General features: G+C 55.8%; 2 protein-coding genes across 3 annotated transcripts; both read left to right on the top strand.

The window, feature by feature from the left end:
* Positions 1 to 2,006: 2,006 nt before the first annotated feature.
* Positions 2,007 to 8,337, top strand: PAOX (polyamine oxidase). The gene is made up of 7 exons (XM_049790552.1): positions 2,007 to 2,264; positions 2,668 to 3,154; positions 3,528 to 3,727; positions 5,578 to 5,833; positions 6,628 to 6,740; positions 7,124 to 7,281; positions 8,071 to 8,337. The coding sequence occupies exons 1-7, from the start codon at positions 2,081 to 2,083 to the stop codon at positions 8,206 to 8,208; spliced, it is 1,536 nt and encodes a 511-aa protein (XP_049646509.1). The 5' UTR covers positions 2,007 to 2,080; the 3' UTR covers positions 8,209 to 8,337.
* Positions 8,338 to 9,572: 1,235 nt separating this feature from the next.
* On the top strand, positions 9,573 to 19,258 carry MTG1 (mitochondrial ribosome associated GTPase 1). Of its 2 annotated transcripts, XM_049790556.1 has the most exons (11): positions 9,573 to 9,690; positions 10,419 to 10,482; positions 12,252 to 12,357; positions 13,886 to 13,966; positions 14,245 to 14,301; positions 14,452 to 14,542; positions 15,204 to 15,265; positions 15,601 to 15,697; positions 15,891 to 15,972; positions 18,675 to 18,787; positions 18,907 to 19,258. In XM_049790556.1, exons 1-11 carry the CDS (start codon positions 9,579 to 9,581, stop codon positions 19,014 to 19,016), a joined length of 975 nt encoding a protein of 324 aa, XP_049646513.1. In that variant the 5' UTR covers positions 9,573 to 9,578; the 3' UTR covers positions 19,017 to 19,258. The 2 variants fall into 2 exon arrangements, with proteins under 2 accessions (XP_049646513.1, XP_049646514.1); XM_049790557.1 differs by lacking the exon at positions 14,245 to 14,301 and having other exon boundaries at positions 9,577 to 9,690.
* The last annotated feature ends 317 nt before the right edge of the window (positions 19,259 to 19,575 follow it).

Consider the following 19,575-nt stretch of genomic DNA (forward strand, 5'->3'; position numbering starts at 1 on the left):
GGCGGGGCGAGCGCCCGACCGGAAGAAGGCCTGCGTGAAAGAGTGGGCGGGGCCCGGCGGAAGACGGTCTGGAGTGGGAATGGGCGGGGCTAGCGGGAGAAAGGGGACGTGATGCGGAAGTGGGTGGGGCGAGGGCCTGACCGGAACAAGGACTGCGTGCGAGAGTGGGCGGGGCCCGGTGGAAGACGGTCTGGCGCGGAAATGGGCGGGGCTAGCGGGAGAAAGGGGGCGTGATGCGGAAGTGGGCGGGGCGAGGGCCCGACCGGAAAAAGGCCTGCGTGCGACAGTGGGAGGGGCCCGGCGGAAGACGGTCTGGCGGGAGAAAGGGGACGTGGTGCGGAAGTGGGCGGGGCGACGCCCTGCAGAAACTGGGGCTTGTTAGAGCAGAAGAAGGCGGAGTCAGGTCCGGCAGGGAGAAGGGCGCTGAATGCGGAAGTGAGCGCGGAGAGGCGGGGCCGAGGCCGGATGTTCATCTCCTCTCCACCCTGTCCTGCAGGATTCTGAGTCTCTCCCACTAGGAAGGGAGGGACGCCAGGGCCAGCAGGTGTTAGGAAGCTGGCGACCCTTTAGGCAGAGCCCCGCAGAGCAGCCGAAACGTCTGGGAGCGCAGAGTTACGAAACCCCACAACTCCGTCCTCTTCTCTTTGTGTTTTGTTTGGGGGAGGCCTACCTCCGGCGGCCTCAGGGGTTACTCCAGGGCCCAGTGGTCCTCAAACTATGGCCCGCGGGCTACATATTGTATTTGTGTCTGTTTTGTTTCTTCATTGCAAAATAAGATCTATGCAGTGTGGCAGAAGAATTCGTTCATAAGTTTTGTTTTTAACTATAATCAAACCCGCCAATGGTCTGACGGACAGTGAACTGGACCCCTGTTAAAAAAGTTGGAGGACCCCTGCTCCAGGCCCTGTGCTCAGAAATCGCTCCTGGCAGGCTCGGGGGACCATAGGGGATGCCGGGATTCGAACCACCACCGTTGGTCCTGGGTCAGCTGTGTACAAGGCAAACGTTCTGCCACTGTGCTATCCCCCGGCCCTTCTCTTTGTCTCTTTTGTCTCTCCTCGTGCTTTTTGGTTAGCAATGACGTGGCTCAATGTCACTGAAGAAGGAAGAGGGTTGCTTGGGTCCTCGGGGTGCAGGGTCACCCCCAAGAAGGTGCTTGTTGCCTTTCAGTGTCCATGCATGGTTTTGAGGGTCTTCAAGGTTGCACCTGCCAGGGAGGGACCACGTGGTGACCATTGGTGATCAAATTGGCATCAGCTTCATGCAGGTCTGAGTCCTGTGTGTCTCTCCCGCCCGAACCTTTTTCTTGAACCGGGCACTATGCACAGGTTACATTCCATAGACATGCAACAACACGCATACACACCCTCCAGTACGCAAGTACATGCGCACACACGCGCCCATACATATTCTTTTTTAAAAATATCTTTAAACGGGCCCGAAGAGATAGCACAGCGGCCTTTGCCTTGCAAGCAGCCGATCCAGGACCAAAGGTGGTTGGTTCGAATCCCGGTGTCCCATATGGTCCCCCGTGCCTGCCAGGAGCTATTTCTGAGCAGACAGCCAGGAGTAACCCCTGAGCACAGCCGAGTGTGATCCAAAAACCAAAAAAATATATATCTTTAAACACCTTGAATACAAATACGATTGTAGTTGGGGTTCAGTCATGTAAAGAACACCCCCCTGCATCAGTGCAACATTCCCATCACCAATGTCTCAAATCCCCCTCAACCCATACACATTCTCGGGTCTGTAGAGGATCCTACAGTCCTACCAGACCCCCCTTTTGGGGGCTTTGGGGCCTTACAAGTCGCATGCCCACTGCCTGGGTCTGAAACCAGAGGTCGTGGGAAGTGACCCCGACCATCCACCACTCCGAAACCCACCTCGCAGGCGGGGCTCGGAGCGTCCCGGAGCTGCGTCCCGCTCTCCCGGCCCTCCCCGCCCCGCTCCACCCCCGCCCGCGCTCTCCACCTTCCGACCCGTCTCCGGCTCCGCCGCAGCCTATCCCGGCCCGGACTTTCGCACTGGGCGCGGCGGGAACTCCTGGACAAAGTTGGGGACCGGCCTGGGCAGCGCGATGTCAGCGAGTGGCGCGGCCGCGGAGACCCCGGGCTGCGGCCCGCGGGTGGTGGTGGTGGGCAGCGGCCTGGCGGGGCTGAGCGCGGCGCAGAGGCTCAGCGACCACCCGGTAGGCCCGCACCTGCGGGTCCTGGAGGCCACGGACCGAGCCGGGGGCCGCATCCGCTCAGAGCGCAGCTTCGGTAACGGCCTTCCCAGAACCCGCCACCCCCGGAAGCCCACCCGGACATCCCCGATTGGATCCCTTTCCGGACCCCTTCCAGACCCTGCCTGTGCTGCCTCCTGCGTGCCCTGCCCTGCCTGCGCCCCAGAAGCCTTAACAGGCTAGCCCGAATGAACCTTCTCCCCACCCCACCTGTTGAGATTCCTGGCTCCCTCCCCAGCAGGTGACTGCACCTGAGTACACAGTTTCTCCCTCCAGCCTGGAATAGCCCCATAACCTGCCCCCTGACTGCCATCTCTCTCTGTCCCACCAGCGTCCCCTCCTCTCCCCAGGTGTCTCTCAGGCGAGGTCTGTTCTGCCCATCCGGCAGGGGACTGGGCATTGGGTGGGACAAGAGCTCAGGCCGGTCTCCTGTCCCCCAGGTGGTGTGGTAGAGATGGGTGCGCACTGGATCCATGGGCCTTCGAAGGGCAACCCCATCTTCCAGCTAGCTGCTGAGTATGGGCTGCTGGGGGAGAAGGAACTGTCGGAGGAGAACCAGCTGGTGGACACCGAGGGTCACTTGGAACTGCCATCCGTGTCCTACACCAGCTCTGGGGGCAGGGTGAGCTTGGAGCTGGTGGCGGAAGTGGCTGATTTATTCTACAGTCTCCTAGACCAGACAAAGCAGTTCCTGCACTCGACCAACTCCCCGGTGCCCAGCGTAGGGGAGTTCCTCAGAATGGAGCTCAGCCACCTGGTGACTGGCTGGACCCACAATCCAGAGATCAGGCGACTCAAGCTGGGCCTACTCAACTCCTTCTTCAACTTGGAGTGCTGTGTGAGCGGCACCCACAGCCTGGACTTGCTGGCCCTTGTACCCTTTGGGGAGTACACGACGCTGCCAGGGCTGGACTGCACCTTCCCAGGGTATGCGCCCCCTCCCCTGTCCTTCCTGGTTCCCCTCCTCTCTGTCACCCCATCTGCCCCTCTTTGTGTGCCTCAGCTGAGGTCACCCTGGGTCCTCAGACTTTAGAAGACACAGTGGATGGGACTGGCAGGATGTGTGTTGCCAAACAAAATAAAAATTCATTAATTTTGTTTGGACCTCTCCCGCATGTTCTCAGAGCACCCTGGGCACTTTGGGTGAATGAGGTCATTTCATCTTCCTCTGTCTGGGGTCCTTGTTACCTGGTTGAGCCCAGAACCACAGCATGGAGCAATCAATCCCCTTGCTCCTCCTGGGCGAGGTCGCTGAGCCCACCCAGCACCTGCTCACTCCTGCTACCCCTCTGTCTCCCAGGGGCTACCAAGGCATCACAGATCGCATACTGGCCTCTTTGCCCCCAGACACCGTGATTTTCAACAAGCCGGTGAAGACTGTCCACTGGGGAGGCTCCTTTCCGGACCCTGAATGCCCTGGGCAGCGTTTCCCTGTGCTGGTGGAGTGTGAGGATGGGGACAGCTTTGCCGCACATCATGTCCTGGTCACCGTGCCCCTGGGTAGGTGCTGCCATGGCTCTAGCTCAGGCTGCACTGCAGTTTCCAGACAGAATTACTCCATGTGCTTTGGAGCAACTGTGCCTTTGGGAGAGAGGGAAAGAGGTGGAAAAGAGGTCAGGTGGGAATCAGTCATGTGCTTTTGAGAAGCTGGCCAGAAGTTGGTTGAGGAAAGAGGCCCAGCCCAGGAGACTGGGTAGGGGCGTGTATGGAAGGTGGAGAAGGTGGTGTCAGCTGTGCTTCCTCTGAGCTTTACACTGACTTCTCAGACAACCAGACACATCCTGTCCCTCACTGGACACATCCTGGGGTCATAGCATCCTCCACCTTGAGTCCATAGGATCTAGGTTTGGCCAAAGGCTCAAAGAGTTCCCAGTCCCCTTGTTCCCTGGTCAAGCACTCGGGTGTGGGTCCAGTGCTGTGTCTCTTTGCTGGGTATGGTGACACAGCTTTCTGTGTCCCCCTCAGTAAAACTTGCAGGTGCATTTCTCCCACCTCCGCCCTTAACTCCAGCATTGCTGTTAGGTGCTGCCCTGTGTCCACTGTCCTCCCAGGAGCCAGGCTAGTGCTGCCTGTGTGCAACTGCAGCACCACTGTGGGCCATTTCTGATTTCACAAAGAGTTTCTGGTGTGTGATAAATTGGGTTTGGGGTGAACAGGTGTTGATTAAATATAAAATATAAAGTCCTAAAGTTGGGGGTTGAAGTTTTTGTGGCTCGGCCCAGTGCCTGTAGCCCCTTGGGCTGGCTGGTCTGAAGGTTGCAGGATAATGGCAGAGAAATGATCCACAGGCATTCTGTTGAAGTTTCAGGTGATATCCAGCTTATTTCAAGACCCTAACCACCATGTGCATTTCTCCAAACAGAATGTGGGTGTGAGGCTGCCTCTTGGTCCCTGCCATGGAGGCCCGTTTCTTGTTTTTCTGTGGGTTTGTACCTCTGTTCCTGCTGGCTTGAATATATCTGCTGCAAATGTACTGTTACATCCTTGTTGTTGAACTTGGGGTTAAACTTGTAATTTTGTCATGGACTTTAATTTTGGGGGACCACTCTTGGTAGTTCTTTGCTGAAAGATCACTTCAGCAGTGTTTGGGGGACCATATGCAGTGTCAGGAACTGAACTCGGGCAGTTCTGTGTGTGAGGCAAGTGCTTTGCTCTGTCTATGTCTTTGGCCCTATGGGGAATACTCTTTTTTGTTTGTTTATTATAGTGTTTAGGGCTCATACCTGGCCATGTGCTCAGGAATCATTCCTTGTGGTACTCAGGAGACCAAAAGGGATGTCAGGGTTTGAACCCAGTTGGATATGTGCAAGGCCTACCCAGTGTACTGTTTCTCAGGGCCATGGAGATGAAAAAAACTTTTTTTGGTTTGTTTGTTTTGGTTTCTTTTGTTCACACCTGCCGGTGCTCAGGGGTTACTCCTAGCTCTGCACTCAGGAATCATTCCTGGCAGACTTGGGGGGACCATAAGGGATGCCAAGGATAGAATCTTGTGTGCAAGGCAAATGCCTCCCCACTATGCTATTGCTTCAGTCCCACGGTGATGAATTTTATGTGGCGTAGCTCCTGGATAAAATCTGTGGACTTTGCAGAGACCAAGAGGCAGAAGACTGAGGTCCTCTAGCACAACTTCCCTGGCTGGCCTGGTGCCCTGAGCCCACATTCCTTGCACTGTGGAGCTGGGAACCTCATCACTGGGATCAGGCCTGCAGTGGACCCTGAAGGGTGCGCTGGCCTTTTGACCCCCTGCCCCTGCCCTGCCCAGAGGTGGAGATTGTCTCTGCAGAGAATGTGATGATGTTGGTTTCACTTTGGGAGATTCCCGTTGTGCAGCCCCCACCTATGAATTGCAGGTTTTCTGAAGGAACACCTGGACACCTTTTTTGAGCCACAGCTGCCCCAGGAGAAATCGGAGGCCATCAGGAAAATGGGATTTGGGACCAACAATAAAATCTTCTTGGACTTTGAGGAGCCTTTCTGGGATCCTGACTGCGAGCACATCCAGGTGGTGTGGGAAGACGCGTCGCCCCTGGAACCTGCCTCAGAGCTGGAGCTGAAGGACTCCTGGGTCAGGAAGCTCTCAGACTTCGTGGTCCTGCCGCCTTTCAAGTGAGTACATTGCAGCTCATGTCTCGGGCACCCCGCAGGGCTCATGTCGAGTTCTGTACTGGAGACTCTTGCACACACACTGGGGCTGACCCCACAGGGACATACAGAAGCCATTATCGAGGCCACACCACTCCCAACAGCATGGTATGTCGCCAGGGGATGGGTATGGTGATGGAAGCATGGACGTGTCTAAGTGTGGCGCTTGGGACTTAGCCTCTCTCAGACATGGGCTGGCACCAAAGGGCTCAGCCCTAAGGCCCAGTGATAACAGGGGCCTTCTGCATGTTACAGTGCTAACCCAGAAAGTAGGGCAGGCAAGGACTGACACCCAGCAGTCAGGAAGCCAGGACACAGCAGTCATCTGGCAAGTGTACAGTCCACCGGCTTTCAGCACAGCTGGCCAGTCTTGGACCTTTAGGCCTTGGAACAAAGTGGCTTGGGCTGACCCACACTTCCTGAGAGTCACAGCCATCTGCTCTGCCAGTGGCTCCTCCCCACTAAATCTAATGTGATCCCCAGGAGTCTGGTCATGTGCCTGGCCAGGGATGGGTGCTGGGGAGAGAGCCCAGGGCCAGCCATGTGCAAGGCAGCTTCCTGCCTGCTGTCCTGTCTCTCCAGCCCCCAAAGTGTAGGTTTCTGTGTGGTTACTGCATTAAGGGTGGGGCTGCTGCACTTGCATCCTCTACTCACCTCATTAGTTATCAGGCTTTGTTTTATTTTTTATTTTGGGGGGCATGTCCAGCAGTGGTTTTGGACCCCCCCCACCCATGCAGGTGGTCTCAAACTCCCCTCAGGTCTGCCCATGTCCTCTGTGGTTTCATTGCTGGGCTCGAGTCTGAGTTCATGGAGACGCTGTCGGATGAGGAGGTGCTGCAGGCTCTGATTCGGGTGTTGCGACGGGTAACAGGTATTACCCCCGGGTCCAGACCCTCAAACACAGAGCAGTATCTCCTGTCCTAACAGCAGGTGTCTCTGAGATTCCTGCTCCTAGGGTGGAGGACCCAGGCCAGCCACGTTGACTTGTGAACACTCTCCAGTTCTTCGTAAAGCCCACCCTGGACAAGTGTCCTCAGGGTCTCATTGTCCAGGATGTGGCTGGGAAAATTGCTGCTTGCCTGGAACAGCTGCTGCCATGGGCTCTGCCTTCTGATTCTCAGAAGCCATGTGCTCATGTCTGCACAAGTCTGCCATACTCTGGGGAGAACCCTGACTCTGCCCTGCTCAGGCCTCAGGCCAGTAACTCCTATAGGTCCAAGTGTCTGCCTGCTAATGCCACTTGTCTTGGCACAGGAAACCCTCTGCTGCCTGCACCCAGGGGTGTGCTGAGGTCTTGCTGGCACAGTGCGCCATACACCCGGGGTTCCTACAGCTATGTGGCTGTGGATAGCACTGGGGACGACATTGACCTGCTGGCCCAGCCTCTGCTTGTGGATGGCAAAGACCCCCAGGTAGGAGGTGACTCCTGGGGAAGGGTTTGCTCAGAGCTGAACAGACTCTTGGTTAGTGTGTGTGTGTCAAGGGACAGGTTGGCTTCTTCCTGTCCTCTGGGTGCCAGGAGGGAACTTGCTCATCTTGGGTGCTTGGGGCTCTGAGGCAGGGTGTGGCCCGAGCAAACAAAAAAAAGCAAACTTTTTGTGCCCTTTAGCCCCATCTCCTGGGCTCAAGTGAATACTGCCCACGATGCAGAAACCTATCTTCTGGGAGGCAGGTCCTAGCTGGAGTCAGTTATCAGGCGGCCCCTCCTGGGTCTCCCCTAGTCTCAGGCATCCTTGGGAGCCTCAGCAACTCACCCTTGCACTGCCCCTTCCATGGGGGCTCTTGGGACAGTCTGAATCATCTCATCTCCTCTTTGTTCTTTTCTGTTTTCTGGGATTTGTGTTGCTTGGATGTTGTACTGGTTTTCAACATTTCTTACCTGTTAACTCAGTTTTTTTTTTTTGGGGGGGGGGGTCACATCCAGTGATGCTCATGGGCTTAGTGTTGAGGGGAGTCCCTGGGCTCAGCCTGTTGAGCTGAGCTGGCTCTCAGGCTCAGGCTCATTTTCCTCGTCTCTTTCCTAATTTTCTCTGGTTTGGGAGACATCAAGTTATCTCCCAGCCTCATTCTTCGTCTCAGAGCTTTGAACTTCAGGAGTGCTTACTGCCAAGCATCCTTAGGCACCCAGGCTCCTGTGAGAGGGTCCCTTTGTGCACTTGGCTGCAGCGCTCAGTGCGGTCTTGCATCTTTTGTCATTCCAGGTGCTGTTTGCAGGAGAAGCCACACATCGCACTTTCTACTCCACCACCCATGGTGCGCTGCTGTCTGGCTGGAGAGAAGCTGAGCGACTCCTAGGGCACTGGGGTCCCAGGACAGAGCAGAGACCCCTGAGGAGCTGAGCCCTCCCTGACTCTGTTCTTCCTGTGGAGGCCGACCTTACTCTCCTTACATGCTCCCATTCAGGGGATTGTGCTGTTCAAGGGAACCCCTCTGTGATGTACTCATAAAGTGTTCCCACCTGCCCCTGAGTCTAATCTGTCCCTGTGTTGTGGGGTGCAGCCTCTGTTCTGTGTTTCTCTGGTAGGGCCTCGTGTCTCCACCCTCCATGTGACTTGGCCTTGCTCTGGGACTGTGGTTTCCTAGTGTCCTGGGTGTCTCCAGGTGTCTGTAGGCATCTGTCACTGTTGCCCAGGCCTCTCCGTTTGTTGTACATGGGTATTGTGGGTGTGGCGGCCTATACCACTGTAGAGGAGCTGGGTGGCTGGGTGAGCTGTGGGTGAGCACAGGTGGGGTCCATGGTTCCTCTGGTGGTATTGGGGTACATGGAGGGTCCCAGATGCAGTGCCCTGGTCTTCAGCGTGTGTCAGGGCCCTTACACTCTGAGAAATCTTAGAACAGAACTCAGATTTAAGGGCCAGAGTGATAGCACAGCGGTAGGGCTTTTGTCTTGCCTTGCACGTGGCCGACCCAGGACAGGCCTGAGTTTGATTCCTGGCATCCCATATGTCCCCCCGAGCCTGCAGGAGCAATTTCTGAGCCAGGAGTAACCCCTGAGCCGGCTGAGTGGCCTAAAAACAAAAAACAGACAAACCAAAAAAAACACAAACAAAACTCAGATTTAAATATGTACATTTACTTTTGTTTCTATAGCTGCATGTAGCTACTCCAAGTTCAGTTTTACTTGTAAAACTGTTTTACTTGTGTGTGAGGGGCCATATGGACTGGGGCAGACTGGAAAAGACTGCTGTAATTCCTGTATTTTCTCTGGTCCATACGAGGACTTTTAAAAATGAAAATGTTGGAACTGTAGTGATAGTACAGTGCGGAGGGCACTTGTTTTGTCCCTGGCATCCCATATGGTCCTCTGTGCACTGCTAAGAGGGCAGAACCTGGGGTAAGACTTGAGCACCGCCAGGTGTGGCCCCCAAACAAACAAACAAACAAACAAACAAACAAACAAACAAACAAACAAACAAACAAACACACTTCAACGTGTTCCTTTCTCTTCCAACACCCAGAAGCCACTCGGTACCCGGAGACCTTCTCTGCCCCCTACCGGCACAGCCCGTCAGTCACAGCACCGCCCGATGGGCCCGTCCCAGTCCGGTTGGGGCGGGAACTGCTCTGCACATGCGCAGACTGGTGCGGACCGTTGAGACACCGGAACCGTTGGTTTGGTCTTGGGCACCGCGGAGCCGTCCGTCCGCGGGACCGTCCGCCAGCGCCAGCGCCAGCGAGATCGCCCTTGCGCGGAGCCGGTTCCGGAGCCATGCGGCTGAGCTTGCGCGCGTGGAGCGGCGCCGCCCGGGCCGCGTGGCGCGAGAGCTACCCCCTGGGCGGCCGCGACGTGGCACGCTGGTTCCCCGGACACATGGCCAAGGGTGAGGCCGGCCGCCAGGACCCCTCCTGCTTCCCTTGGGCCCTCGGGCCGCGCACCGGATCGAGTGGTGGCTGGGTGCGCGGGGAAGCCGGGTTCGGCCCGGCCCGGCGCGATTGGAGTCCTGCCAGGTGTGGCCCGGCGCACCCCGCTCCGGGATAACTCTTGGTGTCAAGTGCGGCGCGGAGACGAGCTCCAGGTCTCCCTAGTCCTCCTGTCTGGGCCGGCCCAGTGTGCCCTCGGCGCGCCCCAGTTCACTTTGCAGCTGTCAGCGCTCCCAGTGCATTCTGCAGCCTCCTTGTGCCTGTGCTTGCACGCCCGACAGCCCCAGGCACACTCAGGCACCCTCAGAGCCCTCTGCAGCTCCGGCCCCTACGAGGTTTTCAGACTCAGGGCACCTCACAGCTATCCCCTACTCTCCTGCAAGTGAGCCCCCTTGGTTGGTGGCATCGGGTAGAGGAATGTGAAACACGCCCCACCCTGAGCTGCTGGGGACTAAGTGTGCCCAAGACTGGGCAGGGCTGGAAGTCGCTCCACTCTGGCACAGATAGACCCAGAGGGCGATTACTTTCCCCAGCACTGCCTGTGGAGACAGGCCCGCCTCACCCTTGGGACTTGTTGCTGAGCACCTTTCCTCTGCACCTGGACTTGAACCCAGCAGGGCTGTACTTGGGAGGCTGTGCCCCTGCTCTGGCCGTCATAGTCCTGACTTTGGGCGCTTCTGTTTTCCAGGGCTGAAGAAAATGCAGAGTAGCCTGAAGCTGGTGGACTGCATTCTTGAAGTCCACGATGCCCGCATATCCTTTGGTACCTGTGATGTGTTTGGGATACCCATATTCAGTCTGGGCCCGTTTCTGCACAGAGTGTCCAAATTCCTGGGAGTCTTAGTGCAGAGAGCGATTGGGATTGGTATGAGAATGAGATGGCTTGTTAATGTGCAGGGGACCCACTCAGTGAAAGGACTGGAGCTTTTAATACCCCGTTTCCTGGGTTAGAGGTTGGACGCTTGCCAGTGACCAGTGATCAGGTCCATCCTGACTGTTGTGAAGCCCCATATTGTCTTCGCCACCCCCCACCCCCATGTCAGTGTAGAGGTCTGGCTTCACAGGAGCAGCACTCCCTGCTGACCCCTTCGGCCACCTGCAGTCACAGCCCTTTTGTGACAGTCCAGCAGTTACTGACTAGCAGGAGCCCTGGGGCCATCACAGCTCCATGGACCCACCTGGATTCTCATTGGCTTCTGTAGTGTGTGCCACTGAGCCTTTCTGTGGGAGCCACCATCTTAGGCAGGGCAGCACTAAGTTGCTGCAGGACACCGAGCAGCAGGTGCAGAAGTGTTGGTGTAGGGGTCTTGGTGCATGGCCTGGGAAAGTGTTTGGTCCTTCTCCAGCCCACTGCACGATCCCTCCAGACTTCTGAATCTAAAGCAGGGGCCAGGTTGCACTTGGCCACAGGCATGTTTTTTTTTTTTTTTTTTTTTTTTTTGTGGTTTTTGGGTCACCCCCGGCAGTGCTCAGGGGTTATTCCTGGCTCCAGGCTCAGAAATTGCTCCTGGCAGGCACAGGGGACCATATGGGATGCCGGGATTCGAACCGATGACCTCCTGCATGAAAGGTAAACGCCTTACCTCCATGCTATCTCTCCGGCCCCAACACAGGCATGTTTTTGGATTGGTTTGGTCTTGGGACTCCCCAGGGCACCCTAGAGCATCATCCTTTACTGCTGCCTGCTCAGGAGTGGGGTTGAAAGGTTGTGCCTTCTGGGGAGTTGAGAGGCCCTACATGTGTTGGGGTGTGACACTCCACTCCTGGGACATAGGTAGTGTTGAACCAGTGGTGAGTTAAGAACTTTCTGGCTTTGGGTTGAACCTGGTAATGCTTGGGGCTGGCAAGTACCCAGGGGTTGCTCCTGGTGGTGCTCAGGGGCTCATGTGGTACTTTACCGTGGCTCAAACCCGGGCCTTCTGCTACGAAGTCTATCGAGCATCCCTCCGGTCCAGCATTTTGACTAGTATCAGTCAGTGATAGCCGGTGGGCCTTGTCTTGGTCTCAGCCTGGAGCATGAGATGGGCCCCCGCTTCACCCTGCCCTGTGCTTGCGGGATGGATCTTGCTGTTTTTAGAAGCTTGTTAGAGTCCTTGCCCTCTTATGCCCTGAGGACCGGGCAGGACTTGTGCTGACCAGTGTCCTGAGCATGAATGATGTGGTCACTGTTCGCCATTTTTCCACATGTTCCACACTGGAGGAGTCAAGTTGGCACTTCTGGGGAAATGTGCCTATCTCTGCCATGAGGTGGGGCCTGGTGCCACCTGCATGCGGAGCCCTCACGGATAACTCATGGCTGAGGAGACTGGTTCTAAGCCCTAAGCTTTGTCTTTGCTATCAGGACTCCCATCTTCAAGGCCTCCTGAGTGCTCAGCATAGCTGGGCTCAGTGCCCTTGTTCTGGGGGCAGGGAGGATCTCTGTGCCCATCTCTGTTGCTCTCCTGAGGGCTTTGCAGATGACACGGGGCAAAAGCACTTGGTCAACTGCAGAACGCAGGAGTTGTTTGCCTTAATGTTACCACATCCCCCTTTCAGGCCGAAACCCTCTGTTTCAGGAAACACTCGGGCTCAAACCTCACCTGCTCATCCTCAACAAAATGGACTTGGCTGACTTGGGGCAGCAGAAGGTAAGGCTGCCTTGATGCTGTGGACATGGGAGCTGACAGGGCTGCCCTCCACTGTGCAGGTATAGGCACAGCCCCCCACCCTGCCTGAAGCCCAGCAGGCCTCTGGCTCAAGGTCCCAGGGTGGGGGGGGGGGTTATTGAAAAATGGTTTCAGGTCTGAGGAGATGCCACAGCTCCAGGGAAACAACTAAACACAGTTTCACGTTCTCAGAGCCTGGAACCTCGATACCTTCCTCACTGTACCCTGACAGTTGAGGGTCTGAGGGTCTTTGGGATCAGGTCGGGTGTTTCTGCTCTATGGGTGACCTGTTCTATGGTTGAGACTCCTGGCTTGTGATGATTTTTTTTTTTTTTTTTTGGTTTTTGGGTCATATCCGGCAGTGCTCAGGGGTCACTCCTGGCTCCATGCTCAGAAATGCCCCTGCAGGCACAGGGGACCATATGGGATGCCGGGATTCGAACCACCGTCCTTCTGCATGAAAGGCAAACACCTTACCTCCATGCTATCTCTCCAGCCCCTGTGATGATTTATTTTTTTGGGTTGTTTTTGGGCCACATCCAGAGGTACTCAGGGGTTACTGGCTCTACGCTCAGAAATTGCTCTTGGCTGGGGCTGGAGAGATAGCATGGAGGTAAGGTGTTTGCCTTTCATGCAGAAGGACGGTAGTTCGAATCCCGGTATCCCATATGGTCCCCTGTGCCTGCCAGGGGCAATTTCTGAGCATAGAGCCAGGAGTAGCCCCTGACCCCCAAAAAAAACAAAAATAAAGAAAAAGAAAAAGAAATTGCTCTTGGCCGGCTAGGGGATCAAACCCAGCTCTGTCCTGGGTTGTCTGCGTGCAAGGCAAATGCCCTACTGCTGTAGTATTACTCAGTCCCCAGCCCTGAAGATTTCTGCTTTCTGCCACATCTCTAGTGTGAGACTAGTCAGCTCTTCAGGTGACTTCCAGGCTCAGCTGTGTCACCCATGTCACTTGTGCCACCCATACTTCTGGTGTCACCACGTCACCTGTGTTACCCATGTTACCTGTCTTGTCTATGTCACTCATGTCACCTGTGCCACCTGTGTTGCTGTTAGGTGCTGTGAGTGAGTGGGGAAAAAAGGGAGGGTTTTGTGGGATTTGCATGCAGGATCTGACTTTCCTTGGTGTGCTGTGATCTCTGTCATCACCTGCTTCACCCCAGTGAACAGATGAGCTTCTGCTCTCTTAGTGCCCTCTGGTGTTGGACACTGACTGATCCTCAGCACAGCTGGCTTAAAGGATGAGGAGCCGCATCACTCATAGGGGAGGCCATCAGCTTCTGCCCAGCATTGCTTCCTGTGGGGCTTCAGCGACCTGCTTGGCCTTTGTGGCCGAACTGGGTCAGAGTCTGAGAGATAGGCAGTGAGGAGTCCTGCTGGAGTGGCCTCAGGCCTGGAACCAGCTGCCGGGGCCCCTGCAGGCAGCCATGCTGATCTGTCTGCTCCTCCATGAGCCCTGGGAGGGAACCTGCCTGCTCCCACCAATTCATTGTCCCATCTCTTCCAGAAAATTCGGCAACACTTGGAAGGACAAGGTGTGAAGAACGTCATTTTCACCAATTGTGTGAAGGACGAGAACATCCAGCAGGTTGGTCTTTGTCACCTCCTTCCCTCATGCTCTGATCACACCCAAGGGGCTCCGTGAGTTGTGGTGTCTGTTCATGACTCAGAACTGCATCTGGCTCTGGGTTTGGGCCAGGATGGACCTAGTGGGCTGGTTTGAAGAGCAAATGCCTGGACTATGGGTGTTCTGTGGGCGAGGTGCCGATTTGATGGAAGGGTGGGTGGGCACAGCACTGCTCTGGGGGCTCTGCTCATGGGTTGTGACCAGACAGACCTCCATCGTGGGCTGTGTGGGTGTTGCAGGTTATCCCAGCAGTTACGGAGCTGGTCAGGAGTAGCTGCCGATACCACCGAGGTGAGGTATGTGGTGGGGCCAGTATAGCCATGGGAGGTACGTCAGGTGGACTTTTTGTGGAGGTGCACCTAGGAGGCGTTTCAGACCCTCTGAGGCCACTTCTCCGGTTCTTGGACCTGGAAGGGCAACTGTCCCCTGACCCACCCTGTCTGTAGAGCCTGGAATTCTGTGTCATGGTCATCGGTGTCCCCAATGTCGGCAAGTCCTCCCTGATCAATTCTCTCAGGAGGCAGCACCTCAAGAAAGGTATGACATGGCCCTGGGCTCCTCTGAACCCTCAGGCCCAGCCCTGTGGTATCTCTATTCAGCCCCAGACCCCACCCGTGGGCATTTCTGCTTAGCTTGTTTCCTTTTCTGAACTTTGGGATGTTCTCCCCAACCTTCCCAAACTTGAGTGTATGTTCCTTGCTGCTCTGGAGTCCCTGGGGGTGCTGCTCTCCTCCCCAGATGGGTGGCACTGGCAGTGATCATGCAGAACACCTGCCCACCTCTTTCCTGCAGCCCTACTCTGGAGGTCCTTGTGGGGATTTCCAGGTCCCTGGTTGCTTCCCTGGGGGCTCTAGGGTGCTTATCTGGCGCTGTGTGTGTGGACATCCTTGCTCTTGGCATTTGCCTTCCTTTTGGTATTTGCTGGAGCAAACCTGGCTCCGTTTTACGTGGCTGCACTCCTGCACACCAGACCCTAGTTCATAACTGCTTGGTCACTGTTGGGCACGGAGATGAGCTTGTGACTTCTTTTTACTTTTGGTTTTGGGCCACACCCTGTAGTGTCTGGTGGTGGCCCTTAAGGGAGCTGCATTGGCCCACAGCTCCCTAAGCTCTGGGTGATGGGAGGGCTTGCTTTGTGACTGGATTTGGTGCTTGTACTGGTCCTGCCTGCTGCTCTCACAGCTCTTCTGTCCTGCAGGGAAGGCCACCCGGGTGGGCGGTGAGCCTGGAATCACCAGAGCTGTGATGTCCCGGATTCAGGTGGGGCCTGGCTACGGGGGCCCAGGGCTCTGTGGGTGGTGTGAGGGAGTGTCCCGGGGCCCCCTGCCTACTTGGGGTACAGGCACCCTGTCCTGAGAGGGCTTCGTGCCCATGCAGATGAGGGATCCCTGGGTTCAAGGCCTACCCTGTGCCCATCTCCCCCTTTCCTGTCCACCTTAGGGCTTCTTTTGTTTCTTCAAGCGAAGTGGGCATCTGACCCCGCACAGCGAGCTTCTGAGTGAGGCCGCTTTGGGGACAGGCAGCCGTGAGGCCGCTCAGTACAGCCTTGATCTGGGGCTTGCTGAGCCACCGTCACCTGCCCTCTGCACGCCCAGGTCTGTGAGCGGCCATTGATGTTCCTGCTGGACACCCCTGGGGTGCTGGCGCCTCACATCGCCAGTGTGGAGACAGGCTTGAAGTTGGCCCTGTGTGGTGAGTGGATAGTCTGCATTCAGGCCACCCCCACCCCATATCATGGGTCCTTGATGAATCAGTGGTTCTGTGCTTCTCTTTGCTCAAGTGCAGGAGGTCATAGGAGAGTGCCAGCATAGCTCTGAGCTGGGGATTCATGGCTGCAGTTCAGCTCTTGCCGTGGGGCACTGCTGACCTTGCTGCCTTTGTCCAGGAACTGTGCTAGACCACCTGGTGGGGGAGGAGACACTGGCCGACTACCTGCTGTTCAACCTCAACAGACAAGGACTCTTCAGGTGAGTGAGCTTGGAAGGGCAGCGGGGCCCTGGCCACCCTTCTCCCGAGTGGCCCCCAATCAGCCTCATGGCAGGGGGCAGGCAAGAGACTGCCAGATCTCCAAGCTGTGTTATCCTCCTTTTGTCCTCCCTACATCCAGTGACTTGTGGTTTTCAGTGTAGAAGGAGGTGCGGTGCTTCAGTCTAGAACCCTACAATACCCTACACACCCTACACATGGTGTGTCTACCTGTGCAAGTGCTGGACACATCCCTGCCATGAGGCATGAGCCGTGGTGCCTCCGGAGCCCCATGCAGTGGGGACACCATCTGATGGACCCGTTGACGTCCTTGTCTGCTTTCATTGGTTCCTGCCATGCAGATGGCGTCCAGGGTGCAGAGGTTGCTGGCCCGGGTTCCGTTACACTGATGTTTGTATGTCCCTGTGTGTCCCCACCCTGTTGTGGGACAAATCTCAGCTGTGGCCAGGTATGGCCCTTCCTCTTTTTTTTTTTTTTTTTGGTTTTTGGGCCACACCCGGCGTTGCTCAGGGGTTACTTCCTGGCTGTCTGCTTAGAAATAGCTCCTGGCAGGCACGGGGGACCATATGGGACGCCGGGATTCGAACCAACCACCTTTGGTCCTGGATCGGCTGCTTGCAAGGCAAACACCACTGTGCTATCTCTTCGGGCCCAGCCCTTCCTCTTTGTCCTCGCAGCCTCTGCATAAACACGCACCTTGTTGCTGGAGTGCCTTCCCTTGCGTTCTTCCCTTGCACCCTTCCCTCATCTCCTTCCCTCGCATCCTGCAGTGACTCTTGCTCTGCAGATGCTTGTTGGAGCGAGCCTGGCTCCATCTTACATGGCTGCATCCCTGCACACTGAGCCCCAGTTCATAACTGCTTGGTCAGTGCTGGGCACAGAGATGAATATGTGACTTCTTTTTCTGTATGTTGATCCACTGTCTTCTCACTAGATTAATACGGAGTTTTTTGCTTTTAAATTTTGCTTTCATTGGGGCACAAGAAATGTCACTACAGCACTCTTGCCTCTGGCCATGCGCTTCAAATCATTCTAGGACAGTTTGTGTGCATTTTTCTTTTCCTGCAACTGCTCCTGGAAAACAATCCAGGTTCCTTCCTCTTTCTGACCTCAGGCTGGACCTGCTTCCCTGGGAAGGTCCTGCTGCCCATATGCCTCACGGAGACTCATCCTGGGGACGGGTCTGGCTCTCATGTCCTTCCAAGGTGCTTTCAGGTCCAAGGTGATTTCAGGGTCTGCTCTGCTTCTCTTGGTCTTTCTCACCCACGGGACCATCATCCCTCAGTCACTTCCTAGGTTTCCCCAGAGGCTGCTCCTTACTTCACTATCACTTCTTTCATGACGTTCAAATTTTGTCATGGAATCACTCTAGTCTGATGGCACAGTGGCCCCTCTGTGGAGCTTCTCTTACATCCCTTGTCACTGCAGCCATTCACCAGGTCCCAGCACTCAGACGCTGCTGCCCTCTGCTGGTGAGTGGAGGGACAACACTTTGCTGCGGACCACTGTCCAGAGCTGTGGCTGGCTCCGTACAGCCTTTCTCCTGCCTCTCTTTGGCACAGCAGATTGATGCTTGAATGTTGCTATGTGCAGTGCAAGTTGACTGGAAGTGGATTGTTTTTTGTCTAGTTGTCTGTTCTGTTCATGGTGGGTTTTCGGGATTTTTGCGTGGACCTGAGGACACACATGAAGTGTCAGTTTTTGCGTCTTCCTCTGTCCCCTTTGTGGATTTTCTGGAGCCTACTTTAGTTCTCCCCCGCCCCCACTCTTGTCTCTCCTGTCCTCTGTGTTCCTGTACATCTTCAGTGACATTTCATAGATAGGGCAGGAGCCTGATTGGGGGCACTTCTGTCATTTCATCTTGCCCACCGGACTCTGCCTGAATCTATGCAGTGAGGCAGGGGCAGAAGGCCAAAAGGACATGCTGGCTGTCCATGTACACTTTCCAGATGCCGAGGCTACCCACACATGCCACCTAGGCATCCTCCTCGCACCCAGCCAGCACAGGCCATGCCCTTTGTATGGGCTTCTGACTTGTGGGCAATCTATAGGGCACACCACCTATTTTTTTTTGTTTTGTTTTTTGGCTCATACCTGGCAGTGCTCAGGGGTTACTCCTGGCTCTATGCTCAGAAATCGCCCCTGGCAGGCACAGGGGACCAAATGGGATGCCAGGATTCGAACCACTGTCCTTCTGCATGAAAGGCAAACACCTTACCTCCATGCTATCTCTCTGGCCTACACCACCTACTCTTGAGAGTCCCCCACAGGTCTCTCACATGGGGCCTCAGCTTCCTGCCAGGCTGGATATATGGATAGCCACCCAACAGGGTGGGGGTTCAGGCTGGTCTGGCTGCTGGCCCTAGAGATGTTTCTCTGGCAGTTTTGCCAAAGGGCCTTGTGTGGCTGAGTCTCAGTCAGTTCCCGGCAATGGGGCCGAGCTAGCCCGCATTATCCTCAGATGAAGGAGATGCTGACCAGATGGGCCTGCGGGACCTGAAGGTCCAGATAATCCTATGTGACAACACTGCCCAGCAGGTGCAACTGTGGCCACTTCAGCCCCCTACCAGGCCCTGCCTGGGTGGGGGTGGGCGGCCCCTGCTCCTGCCAGGGTCATGCTGGGTCCCTTCCCTTCAGAATCACCATGGCTAAGTGGTCATGGCAGGCTGACTGATGTCTGCAGGTACGTGCAGCACTATGACTTGGGTGAGGCCTCTGATGACGTGGCCAGTGTCCTGAAGCAGGTGGCCGTGCGGCTGAGAAAGACTAGGAAGGTGAAGGTACTCACGGGCACAGGTGAGCTGGTGGAAAGAGAAGGCACCTTGCGAACACACTCCTCACTGTGGAAAGCCTACCTCAGGCCCTGGGCCCAGCCTCCCCTCCTTTCAAACTCACCACCTCCACCTGTGTCCTAGGGAACGTGAACGTTGTCCAGCCCAACTACACGGCTGCAGCCCGTGACTTCCTCCGTTCCTTTCGCTGTGGGCTTCTGGGCCCTGTGATGCTGGACCAAGACATCCTGTAGAGCTGGCCTGGGGGATAGATCCTGCCTGTGGTAGTGAACCTGGTACTCCTTATCATCAGGACACCTGTCTTGACCTCAGACCATTTTTGCCTGTAAACAGTTTCCAGAATCTGCTCCTTATCTATCAACCAGTGACAGGCCCTCTCCCCAGAACTGACCTGTAACGCTCACATACATTTGATAGAAGAATGTGCTGTAAGGGCCCTGAGTGATAGCACAGCGGGTAGGGCATTTGCCTCGCCTTACCCAGTTTCGATCCCGCATCCTATATGGTCCCCCAAGCACCATCAGGAATGACCCCTGACCACAGAGCCAGGAGTAACTTGAACACTCTGAGTGTAAACCCCCCCTTCCCAAATAAATAAAATGTGCTTTAAAAGATTGCGAGAAATGAAAACTGCAAACAAGCCTGCATGGCTTTTGTCTGAGACTCAGTGCAGTTAATAAACTCTGCCAATGAACCCCTCAACATTTCTTGGGTTTTCAAGTTTCTAAATTGGCAGCCCACAACACAGGGAGGGATGCACCTGGCCTTGGGGATAGACTGAACCTGGGCAAG

This window comes from Suncus etruscus, chromosome 17, assembly GCF_024139225.1.
Source record: "Suncus etruscus isolate mSunEtr1 chromosome 17, mSunEtr1.pri.cur, whole genome shotgun sequence".
Classification (NCBI taxonomy): Eukaryota; Metazoa; Chordata; class Mammalia; order Eulipotyphla; family Soricidae; genus Suncus; species Suncus etruscus.